A 21,354-nucleotide genomic window follows, 5' to 3' on the forward strand; every position below is an offset into this window, starting at 1 on the left:
ATTCTCCTAATAGTTAAGATCTGTAGAGAGTATTTAGCATTAGCAAGGAGCACACTAGAATTCTGGTACAATAAAATATGGATTATTTGGAGAAAGGTTAGAGCGCTGAGCGTTGGAATGGTAGCTACAGAAGATGAAGAAAATTACCCAATACAAAAGACTAAAATTACTATTTAGGAAGGAAAAATAAGGCTGAAGCGATTTAACAAAAGGCTTAAAGTACAGCAGGTTAAGATGTCAACTACTTGTTCCTCATCTCTGCAGATAAAGAAAGAAGTGGACTTTAATGGCAGCTTCAGTAATTTAAGATACACATGAGAGAAAATGTCTTAACTGTAATAATTTTTTAAAATAATTTATATAGCCACAAATGGTGCACCTCATTAAATGGTTCACCTCATTTAACACCATTTCCCATCACTATACCTCTATGTTTCAAACAAACTAGACTACTCTGTCCAGTTCCAAACTGTCAGTCAGTCAACAAGCATTTCTTAAGCAATTACTTCATAACACACATTGTACTAAGCCCTGTGGGTATAAAGAAAGGCAAAAGGAGATGGCATCTAAATAACTAGATATACACAAGTTACATACAGAAGAGAGAGGAGGCATAACATTGAAGGAGAAGGCCCTACTAGCTGAAGCTGTGGGGGAAGTTTAGGAGGAACAGCCTCCTGTAGAAGGTGGGATATGATCTGATTCCCATGCAGACAGACAAACATGAGATGAGATGTGCTATTCAAGAAACTACTATTAGCTCAGCACAGCTAGCTGGATCATAGAATGAAAAAATGGAAGCAAAGTATAAGAAGACTGGAAAGATAAAGAGTTGTAAACAACATGACAAACCGGAGTTTATCTTTGATCCTGGAAGTAATAAGGGATCAGGCCTGCTACTTTAGAAAAACTACCTCTAGGTAGTGAATGGATTAGAGTAGAAAGAGATTTAGAAGAAGATTAGTTAGAAAGCTACAGCAAAAGTCCAGGCAAGAGGCAGCTGTGACTTATAAGATGCTGTGAAATTAGAAATGACAAGACTCTACAACAGACTAGGTACGAAGTAAAGTAGAATGAGGAGTCAGAGACAACACCGCAGTGCTGGGTGACTAGAATGGTGGTACCTTTTACAGAAACAGAGAGCTCAAAAGAGCAGGAGATTTGGAGGAAAGATACAGAGTTTTGTTTTGGATATACTGAATTTTTGATGCTGCAGGACATGGCCTGGAGGCAACTGGTAAGGTAAGCCTGGAGGTTAAAAGAGTAATTGATTAGGGTTGGAGATAGAGATATCAGCACCATCTGCACAGAAGTGAAAATTGAACCCATGGGTGCTCATGAGACTATCAAATGAAATAGTATAGAGCATCTACCTCCCAAGGTGGTTGTGAGAATCAAATGAGATAATGACAAAAATGATACAAAATAAATGAGATAATTTATGAAGTGTTTAGCACAGCACACGATGGCTAATAATAGGCACTATATAAATGTTAACTATTATTATTGTTGTTGGAGTTCTTCTTATTATTATTAAAGGAAGAAAAGAAGAGGGTCCAGGACAGAGACTTAGGAGGCATTCACAATTAGTGGGTATGACCTGAAGAACCAGCAAAGGAGACTGAAAAGAAAGGCTGAATAGACAGGAAAAAACCAGGAGAGAGCAGTATTACAAATACCTGGAGAGGAGAGACAGTCCAAGAAGGTGGTGATCAACTGTGTCAATGTTACAGGAAAACGAAGAAGGGTGAGGATCGAAGTGTTCACTGAACTCAATACTCTAACCTGGGTACTTGCACAAGAGCTACCTATCTATTCCTAGAATGGATTCTCTCAAATTCTGTTCCTTCTTTAAGGTTCAATTCAATTTCTACGTCCTCCCTGAAACTTTCTATGATTCACCATTAGTGTTCTCTCCCTCCTCAGTTTTCCATGTAATATAACTATCTGTGCATATGTTATGTCTCTCTCCCTGAGCATGTCCTTGAGGACATGGATAGTTCTGTCTTCGTACTTGTATTCCCAGCCCCCAATGCAGTGGCTTGAACATAGTATGTCCTTAATGCTTGTTGAATTAAATTGAATTTATCTAATCTTGGAAATTTAAGTTCAGACCAGGAAGGGCCCACAGGGTTTCATCTGTCACTAGATTTTCAAATTAGACTTACATATTTATTTATAAATTACAAATATTTACTACTTCATCAATAATTACATTATTAAAATTATGCAAAAGTGGAAATTAAAGGATAAATCCTGAAATCAATAGAGAATCACTGCATTTAGTTAGTAAAGTGTCATATGATCAGAACTATGCTCTAGGAAAATCATTTCCGCGGCTTTGTGTAAGACAGATTGGAGAGGGATAAGCCTGGAGGCAAGGAACCCAATTAGGAAGCCACTGTAATTGTCCAAGGAAGAGTGAGAGGTGGTGAGAGCCTGAACTAGGGTGGAGAACCTGTGAATGGAGCAATAGATTATGCTGTTGGAGGCAGAAATGGCAAAACTTGGCAACTGATTGGATATGAGGGTTGGGGGGGTTCCGGAGGAATGAAGAGTTAAGTGTAACAACACCCAGGTGACTGGGAGGGATGGCAGTGTTATGGACAGAAATAGGAAGTTTGTTTAGAGGTAAAAGTAATGGAATAGAAAGCCATCCATTCCTTGTATTACCTTTGCTTTTCAGTCTTTACACCGAAAAATGAAGGGGGGCGGCGCACCTGGGGCATTAACTAGTTCACACAACACCCCACTGCCCCTGCACCACACACACACATACACACACACCCCTACCTCTCCAAGCACAGAGCTTGTTTCTTTGGTAATAAGAGGGAATGTGCATATACTGTTAGGAGAAAACTGCAGAAAACGTTGCCTTTGCAGCTGCTGAGGGAGCCTGGATCTGACTGGGTAATAACCTCCCTGAGAGGTCCACGCCAATCAAGCTACACAGGAAGTCAGTAATGAGAAGGGTTAGAGTAGGAAAATGTTGGAAAGCGTGAGGTGAAGGTAAAAGTGTTGGAGAAAAGCCGACAAATGATCATAGCTAATACTAATAATGACAGTAATAGCTAACACACACACACACCCCACTCGCTACAAGCCAGACACTGTGCTAAGCCCATTATCATCATCTCATTTGCTCCTCACAACAACCCTGGGAGGTAGGTGTTGTTATTCCCCTTTGACAGATAAGGACAATGAAGCAAACAGACATGAAGAGACTTGCCCAGGATTACACAGCTAGTAAATGTCTGTGGCTCTGGGGAGCGGGCAGGGGCAGAGGAAGTGAAATGTAGCCTATATTCCTATTCTCTAAATGACTGATCACACTCTCCCCTAAAGTCACACCTTGCCTCTAACTTTGGAGACTACCATCTTGGACCATGAAAGACTTGGAGCTAGGCTAGTAATCAATCTTCTGTTAGCTACAAAGGACTCAAGGGTAGAAGCTCAAGTTATTAGAATTGTATATAAAATAAGAAAAGAGGCTCCAAAGGTAAGGCTTTCCCTACAGAACAAGGTTCATGGCGGTTTAAAGAAATCAATCAATCATTGAACAATCATTTATTAAGCTGCTTACTATGTACCAGGTACTGTGCTAGGCATAGAGGGGCAAAAACAGTCCTTGCTCTCAGGGACCTCACATTCTAATGCAGGAAGTAGCATACACACTTCTATTCTACATTTTAGTAATTTTGTAAATAGAGTGAATAATATTTACAGCCTTCTCTCTTCTGAACTCCTGTTAAGTATCTTCATCTGCTTGCTATACACCTCCTCCCGGATAATACACAGGCATCTCAAACTTACCTTATCCCAAAAAGAGAATTAAGCATCTTTCCCCCTAAACCTACTCTTCTTGTAAACTTTCTTATTTCTGCTTAGAGTAGCACCATCCAGTGTTCACAAAGTAACCTCAGAATTGTTGTCTCTTCCTTTTCCATCAATCTCTACATCCAATCAGTTGACAAGTATTATCAGTCCTACATCTGCTATCTCTCTCTAATCCATCCTTTTCTTATCACTCACACAGCAACTACCTTCAGGTTCAAGACCTCTTCATCACTTACTTGGACCACTATAATAGCCTAATTTGTGTCCTTGCTTCTAGACTCTCTTCTCTCCAATGCACCTTCCACAAAGCTTTAAAAATAATCTTCCTAAGGTATACTAAAGTCTGATATTCCTAAGGTCAGATCACATCACTTGTCTGCTCAACTTTTTGTTTAGTGGATCTCCATTGTTAAGATAAAATGCAATTAAGACTGAAATTTAAGGCCTTCGATTGTCTCTTACTAATTTTCTAGCCAAATTTCACAACATTCCCCTACATTCCAGCCAAACTAGAATATTAATGATTCTTTAACCCTAATACGCCATCTCCCACCTCCATGCACTTACACAAGCCATTCCCCCATACATGGAACGTACTCTCCTTATCCTTGTGGTTCAGAAGCATTACTTTCCTTGAAGGCTTCATTCAGGTACCACCCCTACTAGGAAGATTTCCCTGATCCCCCCAATTGTTAGTTTTTTCTCCATCTTTTATTTCCCTTATCTTCTATTTGCATATGTACAGGTGGTACTCCCTTAGTAAAATAAAAGCTTTCAGAGTTAGGGCTGTTCTGTTTTTGTCTTTGTATCTCCAGCGCCTAGTAGGTGCTTAATAAGTAAATATTTGCTGAATTAAAATTTAATTGTTTTCTTGGAATTCTAAAATTCCACCTTTTCTCATCTCCCGTTTCTCTTATACTGTGAATAGGAATAATTTTCCCTCCCACAAAGTTTCTTAAGGGAATTACTTGTAAGAAAGAGAAGCTTCTTCAGTAGCTAGCTGTTCACTTAGGAATCCTCATTGTTTCTGTTGGACTTGGTTCTTTGTCATCAAGTAAACACAGAAAGTAGAGTGAGCTGATAGGATAAGATTCAGACAGATGCATACACTTGCGCCAGATGCAGAGAAATATTTCAAGAGACAGCTCAAAGTTCATAACTCTAGTTAAATAAATAATATGAATTTTAAAATGAACAAGCAGTGGTGTACATGGGTGATACAGATTATACTTATCTAAATAGGTATCACTGCTTTTCCAAAGAAAAAAATTAATTGCTGATGGTTTAGGTAAAAAAGATTTTAGTTTCTAGTTCAAAAGCATTATTTTTATCTCTAAAAATTTCTCCATTGTTCCATGTACAAGAATTATACAGAATGCCTTATCCTTTTCGGGCTCTCATCAAAATCTAATTACCTTTTTTTCACTTAAAATTAATTATAGGAGCAAGTAATTTTGCACTGCAGTTGGTTAACATGCTCACAATGAGACAACACATTTGAAAAGGTATAGAAAATTTGGAACATTAAAAATTGATTTTTCATCTAAGTATACACTGTCCAACTTCTAAGTAACATCACAATCTATTTCCAAAGCCATTTTAAAACAAAATTAGCAATGAAGTTACTGTAAGAGCAAGTACATTTTATTGTGAGGAACAGTGAATATATTTTAAGGCTTCTACTTTTTTACATTCTTCTGGAAAATTTGTGAATATCTTGACAAGTGTAAAGCTGAAGGGGATAACTTTTACATGCTGTTCTCAGTACACATTCTCCATCTGTCAGCTGTGAGATGGTTTTCTGAGTAAAACTATCTTGGGGGAAGAGGCAGAGAGAGAGGTATTTTTCTGATGGGAGTGCCAAACAAGATCTGAAACTACACGAAAAACAGTAGAGTTTTCTGCAGAATGTTACCTGCTAGCTTTAAAAGTACAGATGTGAGCCATGCAAATTAGCACTGTTGTAGAAAGAGCACTGGATTGGAAGTTCAATTAGAGTTAGATTTGTTGATCTCTAGCATACTGCTTCTTTAAGATTCTATGAGTCCAGCAAGGTCACAAATCCAAACTAGGAATAAGAGAAATTGGAATTCAAGAAACTGGTTTTCTGGTTAATTAAGAATTTCAATATAAATTGGCATTTATTCCAGTTTTCTCACTCACTGCTATCAGATTCAATGTATATATGGAAAATGCTGATAAAAATTTTCTAAGAAAACAAAACCTTTTGAGAATTAATTTGTTTCTTTCTCAAATAAGCAAACTACAAATTAACCGGCTAAGATAGTACTGATGTCTGAAATAATACAATACTCTTTACAGAAAATGATGGCTAATTTTTCTTCCTTATTTGGCCTATGTTAGACAGGGGGCTTCTAGTTATTTCTTATCCCGATTGTCCTCCCTCCTCACTTCCTCTGCTTTTGCCCTCTTTCAACCACTCCTTTAAAATTCAATTCAAAAGTTACTTCTTCCATGAACCTTCCCTGTGGACCTCACTCTGCATTTTGTGCTACAATTCTCTAATACACGTTTCATATATTATTGTATATCACAGCTATTTATGCGTGTTCTTAGAGCTCACAGCTAATAATCTCTTGCTAATAAACTACAAGTTCCATGAGAGAAGAGCTGTATCTAACAAACTTATTATCTCTAATACCTAACACAGTGCTCTGCACACAGGTATTTGTTAAATGTTTGATGTATATATTTAAAAATATACAAAAAAAATTTAAATAAATTAAATGTTATTGCTTTAAAATGTATAACTTGAACCATACCAACAATGAAATCCTCTTGTGGAGAAGAATCCATTTTAATAAAAGTAATTATTTGTAATTATTGTACTGATTGTTAGTAATTGTAAGGGGGCTCCTATAATCCCTGGTAATACCTATAAAATATTTGTTCATTTTAGTAGTTTGAAAAATCTTCCTACAATTTTACATTATCAATGCAAACCATTTTCTTACAGACCATGAAAAAGTAAATCTCAACCTAATTTCAGAATATTAAAAACTTCTTAATTAGGTTTTATTATGTCAATGCAAATAATATCTATGATTAACAAAAAAACCATTTTCCTTTGCTAGAAGTATGATTTAACAAAGTGACAACAGAACACAATATTTTTTCAAGAGATATATGACAGACAGATGGAATGCAGTATCACTAAAGAATGTCCCTCAAATTTCTACAGTTACATTTTTATTGACCAGAAAAATCACATATTTACCTACAATCCAAGATGAAGGGAAAAAAAACCAATCACAATATAGGGGTCTGAAAACACACAAAAAATGGAAGTTTATGGAATTAAGGAACTCCTGGGCCCAGAAATAACAAGCAAGAAAAGTTCTGGCTGGATGGCACTTGGGAAACAGGGCAGGAATTCAGTAACTCCAAACTGATTAGTAATGCAACAACCTTTATCTAACACTATTTTCCCATTTACACTACACGGCTATAAATATTGAAATATCACAATTTCAGAAGAATTAAAGAGACAAATAAGCCAAAGAGCAATGCGGAGTGCAGAAACACTACAGAAGACGTATAGGATCAGAAAATGGTGAGCTAGTCATGTAGAGAAAATAAGAATGGCAAACTGGCATACTGGGTATGTCTTCTAGGAAGAATTTACAATTCATAGATCTAGAACTAAAAGAGACCTAGGAGGCCATTGAAAACAACCCTCTCATTTTATAGTTGAGAAAACTGAGACAGAAAATTTAAGTGATCTACCCAAGGTCTGATGATGTTGCAATCTACTATGGTAGAAGCAGGACACCATTTATATGGTGATATACTGAAATAAATTTTATAATCAAGAAAAAAATTTCATAGATGTCAGTATACTGATCTAAGAACCAAGCCTTTTACAAAACAGATACAAAATGGATCCTAAAGGTGGAAAAGAAATTATGTTCTGGGGAATGTCACACATTAGAAAATAAATCCCATTGCTTCTTTTGATTCTTAGGCTATTAGGTTAGCTGACAGTAAAGGACAGAGAAAAGTTGGTGCTATCCCATTCCCACTCTCACTTCTTCAATGATAAATACTTTGATCCCTCATGTCTAGGGTATAAGAGAATTTTCTTCTATGTTAGAAAGTTAAAGAAAAGGTACTGGTATATATCAATGACTAAATGATATCAATTATTTGTTCTTGAATTAGGGTGAATACAAAAAAATACATGTCTATACTCTGGATGTATAACTAAGGCTTATAAATAACAATTACCCATTAGAAACATTATGCAAAAAAGAATAAAAACTTCAAATGAATTTTACATAATAAAATCCATTTAGAGTTACACCTACCCACAAATATATGCAGTTCACATACACTTAAGATTTCTTGTGGTTCTGGACCACTAGAATATACATCTTCCAGGCTAAGCTTTAAAGGAAGAGACTAGGTCTCTTTCCCAGTGCCTAGCACATTGTCAATAATGCATAATTAACTGTCAAGTGAATGAACAAAATTATCAAAAAAGGAAATCTCATATCCATCCATCAAATCACAAAAACTAGTCTGTGCAATGTGTCAACTTACTTATTGCCATTAAAAAAGTTTCCCTTTAAAAGGTGAGTGAAATAAAGAAGGAAGAACAAATGAAGTCCTTTAGAATACCCCAAATTTGTCATTTCTAATTTAAGTCTTTCTTCTTCTTCTTGTTTTTTGTCCTATTTTTCCTGGCAAGAAAATATGGAAAAGTGTACAATTCCAAGAATCTCAGTTAAGAACTGGGGCAAGTTCAAAACTATATGAAAATTAATGTAAGTCCACAACAGGCAAGGAATAAAAAAGTTATATAATGAATTTTCCTCCTGATTGCCTGGTATTTTTAAAGTTTAACTGAATATGGAACATGTACATATGCTTCTAAATTTGGATGCTTAAAAAAAAAAACCACATTCCTCCATGTTGATGGAGTTATTTTCCAAGAATACTAATTTAAATAATTTTATTTCATCTAAAATGTTACTTGGCAAATAACATTTTAGATAGATACCATTCTTCCTAATTCTAGTTTTGTCACTTAGTAACTTAGTATGAGTCACTTCTCAGTAATTGCTGGGATTCTCAGATAGTCACCAAAAAAAAAAAAAAAAAAAAAAAACCCTAAATCCTTTGATAAAAACAACTGTACCAAAAGAAGGCGACTTTATAAATTATTTCAAAAGCCACTTAAAGCCACTTTAAACTTCTCTCATGTTTAAAAGATAAGATTTAAGTTCAATGAATTTAAAATGGACTAGGGAATTTATTACTTCGAGTTCTAATCTGTGTTGTTTATGAACTTCACAAAATTATAAGCTACAAAGGCTTTCACAAATAGACCTATTTGCCACAAAATAGTTGACTTCCTTAACATCCATGAAGACTTCTTCTTCTATTATTAACAATTTAATAGACATTTATTTAACACTTACTGTAGGTAAGGCATTTTGTTAAAAAAATGCAATTAAATAAATTCCCAAAAGACAAAATGAAATGTGTATCCATGTTACCTCATCTTTGGCCACTGGAAGCGTTAATTCTCTAGGTTCTGAAAATGGTGCCTCTCGAAACGGTGGAACAGATCTGACTAAATCTGGTACGTAATAGGAATGCAACAACGGTGGAGTAACTGATCCTGGTGCTGAATATCGTCTTTCATCTGGTAAAGGCACTGTTTGGTTAGCTACAGTTGATTCATGATGGGGTGAATGAAACCGCTGCCGTTTAACATCAAGAGGAACATTTTGTTCATTGCTTAATCTCCTGTTAAAAAAAAAAATTCTGATTAAGATTCACTATGACGACATCCAGTAATAAAATGCTTAAAGACTAAATTAAAAAACATAGAGACACAACTGAAACACTTTCAACACAGCAACATTAGTTATAGATGGAGTCAAATCCCAAATGACAAATCTAAGAAATAAGACAAGTGCACACTTTCATTTGCAATAGAGAACAACACTATTCCATGGCTAAAGTCAATATTCATATTGAACATAAAGTGACATAAAATATGGAGAGCAACACAATTATACATATGGGAATATAATTAAACTACAGGAGTCAACTAACAATAATCTTACAAAAGTGTCAGCCATGACCTTTTTTTAAAAAATCTGATAAATTTTCCTCAATCAAAACACACTTTCATAATAAAACTGGTGCGATAAAGTGTTTGTGTGTGTGTGTGTGTGTATGTGTATCTATTATAAATAAGACACACACACACACACACACTCATTCTCAGTGAAAAATCTGCTAAAATTCAGAGGCTTTAAAAAGATCTTTTTACCATAAAAGCTATTCAATACAGAGAAGTTTTCTGTTAAAGTTTACAGTAAACGTGTCATTTATATTTACAGTAAACTTTTCATTTATAATTACATATTTTAAATCAACTTTTTAAATAAATTTCATGCCTTAGTTTCAAATAATCAAACATGATGTATTTGAGGAATATTCAGACCAACCAGAAACATCTAATTTAGAAATACTGACATGATCACTTTAGAAAGAAAAGATCTGTATAAGTATAACTTCAATATATTTATTATTGCTCTTTAAAAATCATTTTCTTTTTCTAGTCTCCCAAGTTACTTGAACCAAAGTCACTAACTCGTAATGTGATCTTCAACTAGACAATTAGCCTTTCTGGGCCTCAGTTTTTTCATTTGCACAATGAATGGACTAGACAGTCTCTAGAAATTATTTTAGAAAGGGAAGAAATTTTAAAATTCTCAAGTGTAGCAGCACTACCACACTATCTTCCTTTCAATAATGGGAGAAAGTTCTCAAATCCACAGAAATTATAATAAAGCAAGGAATTAACAACTAAATTTATGTCTCAGGGATTAGCAGTTAAGTGCAATATCCAAAATGAAAAAAACAGCATAATACAGTGGCAAAACATTGGACCAGAGGAACCTGGTTCTAGTTCTAGCTATGTAACTAGTTGAGCGTGGGACCTCAGCCAAAACCCAATGTCTACGGGCCTCAGTTTTCTTAGCTGTAAAATGGGCCAGGGAGGGGGGGGGGGGCGCCCAGAAGGAGGAGTGTCTAAGGCCCTTCCTCTAAACACAAAAATTCTAAGTTTCTAAGCCAAGTCACAGAACCATGAACAATAAGGTACTCTTCTTTCTATATCCTGCCCATTTGCCATTCTAAGCCAATATTTTAATCTAATCCTCTGACTCTGAACCTAGTGTTTTCTCTAGCACACCACAGTGCCTCCCTGGTCTAAACCACTTTGCCTCCTATACCCTTATCCAATTAATTTGTTCAGATGCCTAAGTCACCAAAGCAAATTTGGTCCCCAACTCACTGACAAATTCAGAAAATAATTAGAGATAGCACCGCCATAATTGGTCTTTCCTAGTTTTCAGAATAACTATTTTTAAAAGTACTTACTTCCTTCCTCGGAATACGGGAGAAGTTGATGTTCGTATTGGACTTCCATTTCCATAAGATAATGACTGTGTTGGGATAGGTGAAAGGTTCCCACTTAAGAGAGTTCTTGGTAGACTATTTAAAAAAAAAAGTTCACAGGATAATGATTAATGGTATATTCTTTTTAAAGAAAAAATTTCAGAGCAACAATAGACATTCCAAAGAAGAAACAAATCTATAGATTAATAAATCTCAAAATTAGACAGGATATCAGAGGCCATCTAGTACAACCTATAATAACTGAAGAAGAATCTTCTCTACAACATACCAAAAGGTGGTCTTCCAATCTTTGCTAAATTAAGTTCTCCAATGACAGGGGACTCATTACCTCCTAAAGTAGACCGTTCTCCTTTTGGATAGCTCTGTTAGAAGTTTTTCCTTATATCTAGTCTAAATTTAGTTCCTTGTAACACTACCCTGTGTCTGGAACAAAGCAAAATAAGTCTAATCCCTCTTCCCTGTTACACCTCTTCAAACACTGGAAGATAACTATCACTGCCCAAGTCTTTCTTCTTTAGGTTGAACATATCCAGTTCTTTCAAAAGAGCCTCATTTGATCTCAACCCAGACTGCCTTCTTCTAGATTTCTCTAGCTTATCAACTGACTTTCCTAAAACGTGGCTCCCAGAACTGAACACAAGATATGGTCCGACCAGGGAAGAATAAGGCAATACTTTTTAGCAACAACATAGCCCCAAAAGGGTTCTGTGTCAAAACTCAAAATGCCATTATACTTACTCTACATTTTGACAGTTGAACTGGGCATCTATAATCTGCTGGTGAGAAAGGGTTGGGGATAGGTTGAGGGGAAGTTTGAAGAAGTTATTGGGCTGCTGATACTTTGGATGGAAGGGTGGACGACCCAAGTTCGAGGAGTTTGGGAACATGCTCTTGTTCACTAGACGTGAACATGTATTTTGGTACCTAGATTAACACAAAAAGAAAATATTACAATTTTCTCTTCTGTCTGCTAGTCAATTTTTAAAAAAATTAGTTCATAAAATGCACATCATACAATAGCATTGATACAGTCAATTTAAAAATGCTCTGATAGCTAAACTAAATGTCTAGGATCTTTTAATTATAATTGATATAAGATGCTTTGGTTATCATTGTGTCATTGTCTTAAGTTACCAAGTTATATCAAAAAAGGAGGTAGGCCAGAGTAATAAGAGAAAGGGATACCAAGTAAATAATCACTGTGCTACCCAGAGAACATAAAAATATAAAGGAACGCCTCTACTATATTGGGCAAATCCTTAGTGGAGAATTTAACAGCAATATGGGCAGAAATCATACACATGAGGTATAGCTATGATCTATACCATTGTAGTGAACTGTGAGACCAAAAATCTACTAAACTATTAAAATATTGATCTAGATTAATCATATATCAAATGACAAATAAACACTTAAAATTTCATCATATAATCGTTACCTCAACAAATTATTTAGGAAAACTAAATTTTTTATCATGTAAAATTTAGGATCAGAAAAAAATCGATTGAAATGTAAACATTTTACCTTTATTCAGTCTATTTTATTTATAAATATCTTTCTAATGCATCTTATAATCTTATAGAATTTATAAAAACAGAGAAGGGATTCGGTACAATATGTTACCCAAAGATGAGTTGTGAAAATAAGCTCCCCTCACTCTCTAAATAATATACACAAACTTTGTCCTTTTTCTCCTCAATACTGTAATATAGAACTTTGTATCATGCACAGTTTAAGATTCACAGCACATACGTTGTAAGATCCTACAATGTATTGTAGATCCCACAACATACTGTAGGATAGACACTATAATGCCTTACCCCTATTATGTCCCAGTTACCTGGGCAACCTCCACTGCAGAAATTAAGCATCAAGGCACTAACCCCAAGAAAAGGAGTCAGCCACCCTAGCCAAGTGAAATAAGGCTGGGAAGTCAGGCTTCATACTCTTAATAACTAGGATGCAATACCATCAGCTCTGCTGACTCGAGTCCTAGAGTTTCCATGCCCTGCTGCCTCAGCAAAGAATGGACAAGTGGTGCAAACTAGATGAAATTCCAAGAGATCCTGGCTACAGGCACACCCTGCAACTCCCTTGCAAGCCATTGTTGTACAGCTCAGTACTGAGCCTACATATGTCCTACAAAATGCAACTTCTGGTTTAGATAATGAGTTGATGGGAAACACAATCAAATAGGGTTCAGCATAATGAATTATGCCTTGCAGCCAATTCCGTTGCAACATATGTGTTCCTTATTATCTAGAAATGCTATTAGATTTGAATTCAGATAGCCTTTTAAGTCAATTTCTATCCACTAAAACTCTATACATACATAGCTGTAACTATGTATAATATGCTTTGTTTTTTCTTCTGGATCCATGTCAGCAATCACAAAATATCCTAAAGTCCTATGCAGATCTACAGCAAATCTTACACCGTAGGATTTGCAGCTGAAAGGGACCTCAACGTTAGTTAGCATTTGTGTTGAGACAGCTGACCGAACTGTAGGCTAGTACCTCAAATATGCTTCACCTCTCTATAATGATCCTGATCCCAAGATACCACCAACTCTTACCCTGACATCCCATACCATTTCCCCATCCTCCAGCTCATTCTCAGGAATTGATAAGCAAATCATCTTTACCTTTTTTCCTATAAAGTGAGTGACTATCTATTCTCCTATGGCTTCATTTAGAATAGACTGAATGGAGGATTCCTAGGCCCAAGCTCCCTTCCCTAATCATTTCCCTTGTTCCTGTCCATGCTCAACCCCATCCCTACGGTGTCCCCATCCCACTCTTCTCTACCCTTCTAGTGTGGCCTCTGAAATCCATTCTATTGTGAACAACCTACCCTTCATATTAGACCTGTGTTCTCCCTCCCCCACAGAAATTACTTTCTAGATTTTATTTACGTGTTGTTCTCCTCTCCCCAACACTCCATAAAAGACAAGCTTCTCAAGGTTAAGGAGCCTGGCACAGGGCCTGGCATAGTAAGCACTTAATAAATGCTTACTGAATTGAAATCAATTCAGTACAACTCCCTCATTTGAGAGATGAGTCAGAGAAGTTGAATCTAGGTCCTCTGACTCAAAATTCAGTGCTCCTTCCTCTGTACCATACCACCTGACTCCCACACTTCAACTTACCTCTCAGTCCAGTCCTGGGGTTCAAAGCTGAAAAGGGTTCAAGAGATGTTCTGTTACTGAGGTAACATTAAGAGAATTAATTACCCTGTCAATGACAAGCCCAAGTTCGAGAAAATTCTCAGAAGGCCGGCTGATTCCACCGCCACAATTTCACTCTAATAAAGATGGATTATTAGTATAGCCCATCTCAAACTCCCAGAAAACCCCCTGAAGTATCAGAGTTTCTCCAACAGAGAAAATAAACTCCCTGCTCCTCTATCAAGCCAAAAACCAGACAAACTATGGGAAACAGATGAAGCATCATGTCCAGGATATAGACCAACAGTATTCAAAGCTAGTCTACTAGCAACTTCAGGAAAGGCATCCTTAGCTAATTATAACTAAAGAGCTTAAACAAAACAAAAACAAACCATGAATCAAGTCCTATTTTTTTGTTGTTTTAAAACCTTTAAGAAAAGTGATTTTGGGGGAAATGCAAATTGAGAAGTGAAAATTTTTAACTAAAACCATAACAAGAATTTGGTTTTGTTTTAAGACTAATACTTGAAAAATGTAGTTTCACAACACTAAGTGCAAAGTCATCACACTGGGATTTTAAGTTTCGATTTCCTTAATTCTTCTATGTAAAAAGAACCCTGTGGCCACTTTATGCTCAATACTCTTCAGTAGTATTGTGTCACTTTATACTCAATACTCTTCAATAGTATTGATTGAGTCATTTATACTCAACACTCTTCAATAATACTGATTGAGTCATTTTATACTCAATACTCTTCAATAGTACTGGGTCACTTTACACTCAATACTCTTCAATTGTACTGGGTCACTTTATACTCAACACTCTTCAATGGTACTGGGTCACTTTATATTCAACACTCTTCAATTGTACTGAGTCACTTTATACTCAATACTCTTCAAGTGTATTGGGTCATTTTATGCTTAATACTCTCAAAAAGAAAGAAAGGTTGTTGGAAGGAGGAGAAAGGCAGTAAATTAAGGAACCAAAACGATCACACACAAGCCACACCCTCCCAGCAAAGGGACCGAAAGGGAGAAAAGTCGATCCTCCGGGATAGGACCGGCATCTCGTTTCCAGGGCTTGGATAAGTGGGAGGGACGCATACATAATTAATCACCAAGTGTCTGCCTAGCATCAGAGAGACAATAGTTGGGCTAATTCTTGCACAGACACAGACACAGACAAACACACACACACGCACGCAACTTGCAAGCTCCGTCCTCTCCCTCAATTTCAGAGATGCAAACCTCCAAACCAAGCTCTGATTGCCTCAACCCGCAACGTCCCGGGCTAGGACTCGCTTTCTAAACCCGCTGGAGGAGGAGGAGCTCTGGGACAAAGCGGGCCAGGAGGCTGGGGGGAAGGGGGGGAGGCAGGAAAGGTGGAAAGTCCTGGGCCGGAGGAGCCCATGGGCCCGGCCCGGGCCCGCAGCCCGCCCTGCCCGGACACTCACAGCAGTCGTCCGGGAAGTGAATGGTCACCGGCACCAGCCGCCCCAGGACCCTCTGAGGCCGGAGGAGCGACGACGGTGGCAGGGGGGTCGTAGGAGGAGGCGGCGGCTGCGACTGCGGCGGGCGGGGTCCCGGGTCCACCCGGGGCAGCTGGGCCGCGGCTCCAGCCCTTGAGGTTCGCTCGTTCTGTCGAGAGACCGTAGGGCGCCGATTCTTTTTGCTCCAAGTTGAAACAATGGACGAGAGAAAAGAGGTGGAGACGGAGAAAGTGGGAGACACACAAAAGGAGGGGGCGGAGGGCTGATAAGCGGCCGAGGTGAAGCTGAGCGGCGAGCACCGGGGACGGGGACGGGCCTTGTCAGACACACCCGGAAGCGGGCAGCGACCCGGAAGGGAATAACCGGAAAGAAGGGAACACCCGGAAACGAGCGGGAGGTCGGATTCCTGTTCTCTCCTCTGCTGCGAAGTTCGGCGATAGTCTGCGCATGTGAAGGAGGAGCACCCCCTGCAGGATGCTGTGCTGCGGTCGCTCCCGGCTCCTCGCGCCTTCGGAGGCTGTGCGGAAATAGTGGCCGGGGCCGGGGAAGGGACCGGGGCGGATGGTAGGGGAGGGGAGTCGGCGTGGACTCTGGCTTTCTTAGCGCCCCGAGATGGAATTTTTTGCACCGAGCACTGTTTTTGGTAGCCGCGGAAGCTGGATCTTAAGGGACTTATCCCAACCAGGAAGGCCTGGAGAGGCTCCCCGACCGCCATCTCCATGGACACTGTCGCCCCCGCCCCAGGACTGGAGCGTCACCAAGTGTCTTTGTGCCCTGAGACCTTGGCCTTGGGGGCCGCTGTAGCTGCCCAAAGCACGTGCCCCGCCCCTCCCCCACATGACGTACACCGGCTGCAGGCGGCCTTGCCGGTCACTGGTGCTTTGGGGGCAAATTTGTCCGCTCATTTTCGCTTGCCTTGAAACTGCCACCCATCTTCTTTGAGATAACTCCCTATTAAATTTCTTACTTCTCGTATGACCAGGCATCCAAATAATTTTTCTCCGTTGTTGCTGGGAAAGTGATCTCTGAGAGAAGGATGGAGGAGGAGAGATATTAACAGAGACCCAGTTATCCAGGGATTGCAAGGCTGTCTATCCTCCTCCCCTTCCACTTAAAAAAAACAAAAATAAACATTTTTAAGCGCCTACTACATGCCAGGCACTGTACTAAGTGGGAAGGATACAAAAAAGGACAAAAGACAGTCTGCCCTCAAGGAGCTTTACAATTTTAATTCCAAAGCTGCTGCAGATACATGTTAAAGAAAGGTGGCCCAAGGTATATCAGAGGAAGGCTCACTACAGGACCTTTAATAGATTTTGTGGTCAAACATCAATTTAGAGGAGGCCTTCCTTGATTTCCCATCCCCACTCCACCAGTTGCTAGTAAGTACATCGTGACAGCATGTGGTCAGATACACACACACACACACACACACACACATACACACACACATTATCTTGTACTTTGCATACGTTTTGTTTTTTATCTATAGGCACACAGATTGTTTCCCCAATAGAGTGTAAGCTCTTTAAGAGCAGGAACTATTTAGTTTTTGTCTTTGTATTGTGAGCAACATAGTGCCTAGCACATAACAGGCCTTTCCATATTCAAAGAAAATGCTTGTTGATTGATTAGAATCAAGCATTGAGCATTTAAGAATCTACTCTGTAGACCAAGCACAGTGTTAAGCACTGGGGATTCAAAGAAAGGACAAAAAAAAAAACCCTAAAAAACTTAGTCCTTGATATCAGGGAGCTACACTCAAGAAAGAGACACAACTATGTAAGAGCAAGATATGTACCGAGCAAATGAGAGAGAATCTCGGGGGAAGATACTAAGATTAAGGACTGGGAAAGGCATCTTCAAGAAGGTAGGGCTATAGCTGAAGCTATAAGGCAGAGATATGAAGAGGGAGAGAGTTCTAGGCACAGAAGACAGTGAGAAGGGCCTGAGTTGGAAGATGGAGTGTCCTTTGTGAGGAACAGCAAGGAGGCTAGCTGGTGTCGGTGGACTTCAGGAGACACGGAGAGGAGTAAGATGCAAGAAGACCGGAAAGATATAAAGGGACCAGGTTGTGGAGGGCTTTACAGATCAAACAGGGTTTTCTCTTTGGTCCTGGGGGAAGTAAGGGGCCATGGAGTTGATTAAATAGGGAGTGACAGGGTCAGACCTGCATCAGGCAGTCAGTAAGTATTAAGTGCCTACTCTGTGCCAGGCACTGTGCTAAGCACTGACAGAGAAAAAGGCAAAAGACAGTTCCTGCTTTCAAACTCAGTCTAATGGACTATTAAAAACAGCTATGTACAAACAAGGTATATATAGGACAAACTAGAAATAATCAACAGAGAAGGGAACTACAATTAAGGTAAGATCAGGAAAGAATTCCTGTAAAGGGTAGAATTTTAGCTGGGACTTGAAGGAAGCCAGAAAATAGAGATAAGAAGGGAGAGCCTTCTAGACATGTGAGAAGACCAGAGAAAATGCCCAGAATTGGGAGATAGAATGTCATATTCAAGGAACAGTAAGGAGGCAGGTGTCACTGGATCAAAGAATATGTAGAGGGAGGAGGGGTATAAGGTGTAAGAAGACTAGAAAAGAAGGAGGAACAGGTTATGGAGGGTTTTGAATGCCTAACAGGATTTTATATTTAATTTTGGATGTGATGAAGAGCAACTGGAGTTTACTGAGTGGGGGTGGGGGGGTGGGACATGGTCAGACCTGCATTTTAGGAAGATCACTTTAGCTGCCCAGTGGAGAATGAATTGGAGTGAGGAGAGACTTGTGTGTCAGGGAGGACACCATTATTGCTAATGCAATAATCCATTTGTGAACTGATAAGGGCCTGCACCAGGGTTGCGGCAATGTCAGAGGAGACTAGGGAATATATATTTGTGAGATGTTATGAAGGTAGAATCTACATCACTAGCAAAAAATTGACTATGGGGTATGAGAGTAAGAAGTCAAGAATGCCACCTAGTTTGCAAGCCTAGGTGACTGGAAGAATGGTAGTATTCTTGACAGTAAAAGGACTTTTGAATAGAGAGCAAAGTTGGAGAAAAGATAATGAGTTTGACTACACTTGTTTAACCTTTATCCAACTGCTCGCCTTCTCAGTGAGGGGGAGGGGGTGAAAAGGAGAGAATTTGGAGCTCAAAATTTTTGAAAATGAACATCAAAATTTATTTTTATATGTAACTGAAAATAAAATATAAAAAAATTAAGTAGCATAAGAAAAAAAGGAAGATAATGAGTTGAATTTTGGACATGTTGAGTTTAAGATATCTACAATACATCCATTTTGAGATGCCTAATAGGCAGTTGGAGATGTAATTCTGGTGGTCAAAAGACAAGTTAGGGATAGATAAGTAGATCTGACAATCATCTATACAGAAGTATAATGTTAATGGGATGTGAAGATCTTCCAAGCATCGTCCCCTAGCCCACTAACAAGCCTCAGGCCCATTAATTGGGGGAGGGACTTGCCTTAGGGGGAAGCTTGCTTATAGGAAACCTCACACCTTTGATAATTTCTAATTAGGCACTGAGTCACAAGGGTTGTGATGCCCTCTGGCTCTGAGAAGGGTATGTATACTTTGAGGTAAGGTTTTGCTTTGGGGGCTTACTCACCAGAAGAATGTTAGTGGGATTTGGCCAGATGAGACTCTGAGTAGTTGTTAAGGAGCTCCCCCAACTCTCTAGCTTTGAAAACCCAGATGTTGGTGTTTCTCTCTCTCTCTGGTAACTATGTATGTATTGTTTTGGTCAGACAGTTAGAAGCTTGTCTCTTGATCTGTGCTATTTTCTCTATATTTTCTCTACTTGTCTCTATGTTCAGGGTACTGACCTTTCCCCTGAACTAAGTGAGTGGTATATATGTTTGATTAAAGTCAGGTTGTTGACACCTTTAAAAGCTATTCTTCCTTTAAAAGCAGATCAGAGAACCTGTGCTAGCAGGCCATCCTTGGTATGCCAGGGTGCTTGCTATTCCAAGAGGTGATGGTTGAATTGGTGGGAGTAAAAGAGGTGACTAAGTGAAATAATATAGAGGGAGAAGAGAAGAGAAGAGAGGCCAGGATAGAACTTTAGGGGACTCCCCATGATTATCGAGCATGACCTGGATGAAGATCAAGCAAAAGAAACTGAGAAGGAGCATTCAGGCAGATAATAAGCAAACAAGGAGAGGATGTTATCTTGGAAGACCTAGAGAGAAAAGAGTATAATGGAAAAGAATGGGATTGGCAGTATCAAAGACTTCAGAGAAGTCAAGGATGAGAATTGAGAAAAGCCCATTAGATCTGGCAATTACGGAATCATTGGTAATTTTGGAGAGAGCCATTTCTTTTTGTGGTATAAGCTATTCCCCCACTTAGGATGTGATTTTTCTCTCTAAGCACTTGCAAGGCTTCCCCCCCACCCCCACTCTGTTATAGTAGTTTCCTTTTGAACTAGGTCTGAGGTAATGGTAGATGTCTGATTCATCTGGCTAGTTAACATCCCATATTGTTCCTGACTCTTTTGATGCCCAGAGAAAACACTGTAAACTCTGCTCTAGGAAGCTGTTAAAATAAATCAATAACTCTCTCCTTTAACTCCAAGCCCTCAGCCAGAAACCTCACTTGGGCAGATGCAGCAGTTTTAAATCTTTCTTCCAGGGTCATTCTCATTTATCCCCTCCCCTAACACTGCATTCAAGCAATAGTACAGCCCATTTAGCAATTTGATTGCTTGACAGCTTTATCTATCATGTTTTCCAGTTTATGAAACAAAATAAACTTTTAAACATACAAAGGTAAAAACCTGGAAGCATCAAGTCCAAAGTTAGTGCACTCATTCACCCCTTGGGAGGTTTGGGGAAGAGAGAAGAGGGAAGGAAAGAATATCTGATTTTAACACTGTGCAGATCCCATCCTAAACATAAGCTGTTCATGCTTCTCCCACAGTACCCTGGCATCAGGAGTCCCAACTGCTACCAAATTCTTGTCCATTCCTCATGACAGCAGCTCTCTCCATTTCCATCTCACCAGCTCCCTCCACAGCTTCAGCTTCTGGCTCCATAAGTCCAGAAGGTGAAACGAACCAGTTTCAGAGTTATCAGACTCCTCTCTCTTGAATCATTATTCCTGGAGGAATGCTCAAAAGCCTTTATGACTTGAAAGAACAAAGACCTCTCCTCATAAAGTGATAATTTTCTACTATTTCAGAATTTAAGGTTTTATATCTGGTCCACGTATTTTTTATATTCTGTCTGCCTAGCTTTATGCTCCATTGTCTTTTCTTAAACTGAAAGAAGCCTCAGATCAGATGAGAATGTATCAGAGTATTCCTAACCAGATGGCTACTTCTAATCTTCCCTAGGAAAATGCAAAGTAGATCTTGAAACTAGCAAGGACACCCACAAGG

At 38.8% G+C, this 21,354-nt stretch overlaps 1 protein-coding gene across 4 annotated transcripts in view; it reads right to left on the bottom strand.

Moving 5' to 3' along the window:
• The window catches only part of TENT2 (terminal nucleotidyltransferase 2), a 115,690-nt gene that overhangs the window by 55,596 nt on the left and 38,740 nt on the right, over positions 1-21,354 (bottom strand). Inside the window, exons 1-5 of one of the 4 annotated variants that reach the window (XM_036762636.1) lie at positions 15,919-16,306; positions 14,447-14,473; positions 12,037-12,222; positions 11,260-11,373; positions 9,360-9,612 (exon numbers count right to left, since the gene is read on the bottom strand). In XM_036762636.1, the coding sequence (XP_036618531.1) occupies positions 9,360-9,612; positions 11,260-11,373; positions 12,037-12,185 (516 nt within the window). In that variant the 5' untranslated portion in view covers positions 12,186-12,222; positions 14,447-14,473; positions 15,919-16,306. Of the gene's footprint in view, positions 1-9,359; positions 9,613-11,259; positions 11,374-12,036; positions 12,223-14,446; positions 14,474-15,918; positions 16,307-21,354 lie in introns of those variants that run through there. The other 3 variants (XM_036762654.1, XM_036762642.1, XM_036762649.1) reach the window with 3 other exon arrangements.

This window comes from Trichosurus vulpecula, chromosome 1 (assembly GCF_011100635.1).
Source record: "Trichosurus vulpecula isolate mTriVul1 chromosome 1, mTriVul1.pri, whole genome shotgun sequence".
Classification (NCBI taxonomy): Eukaryota; Metazoa; Chordata; class Mammalia; order Diprotodontia; family Phalangeridae; genus Trichosurus; species Trichosurus vulpecula.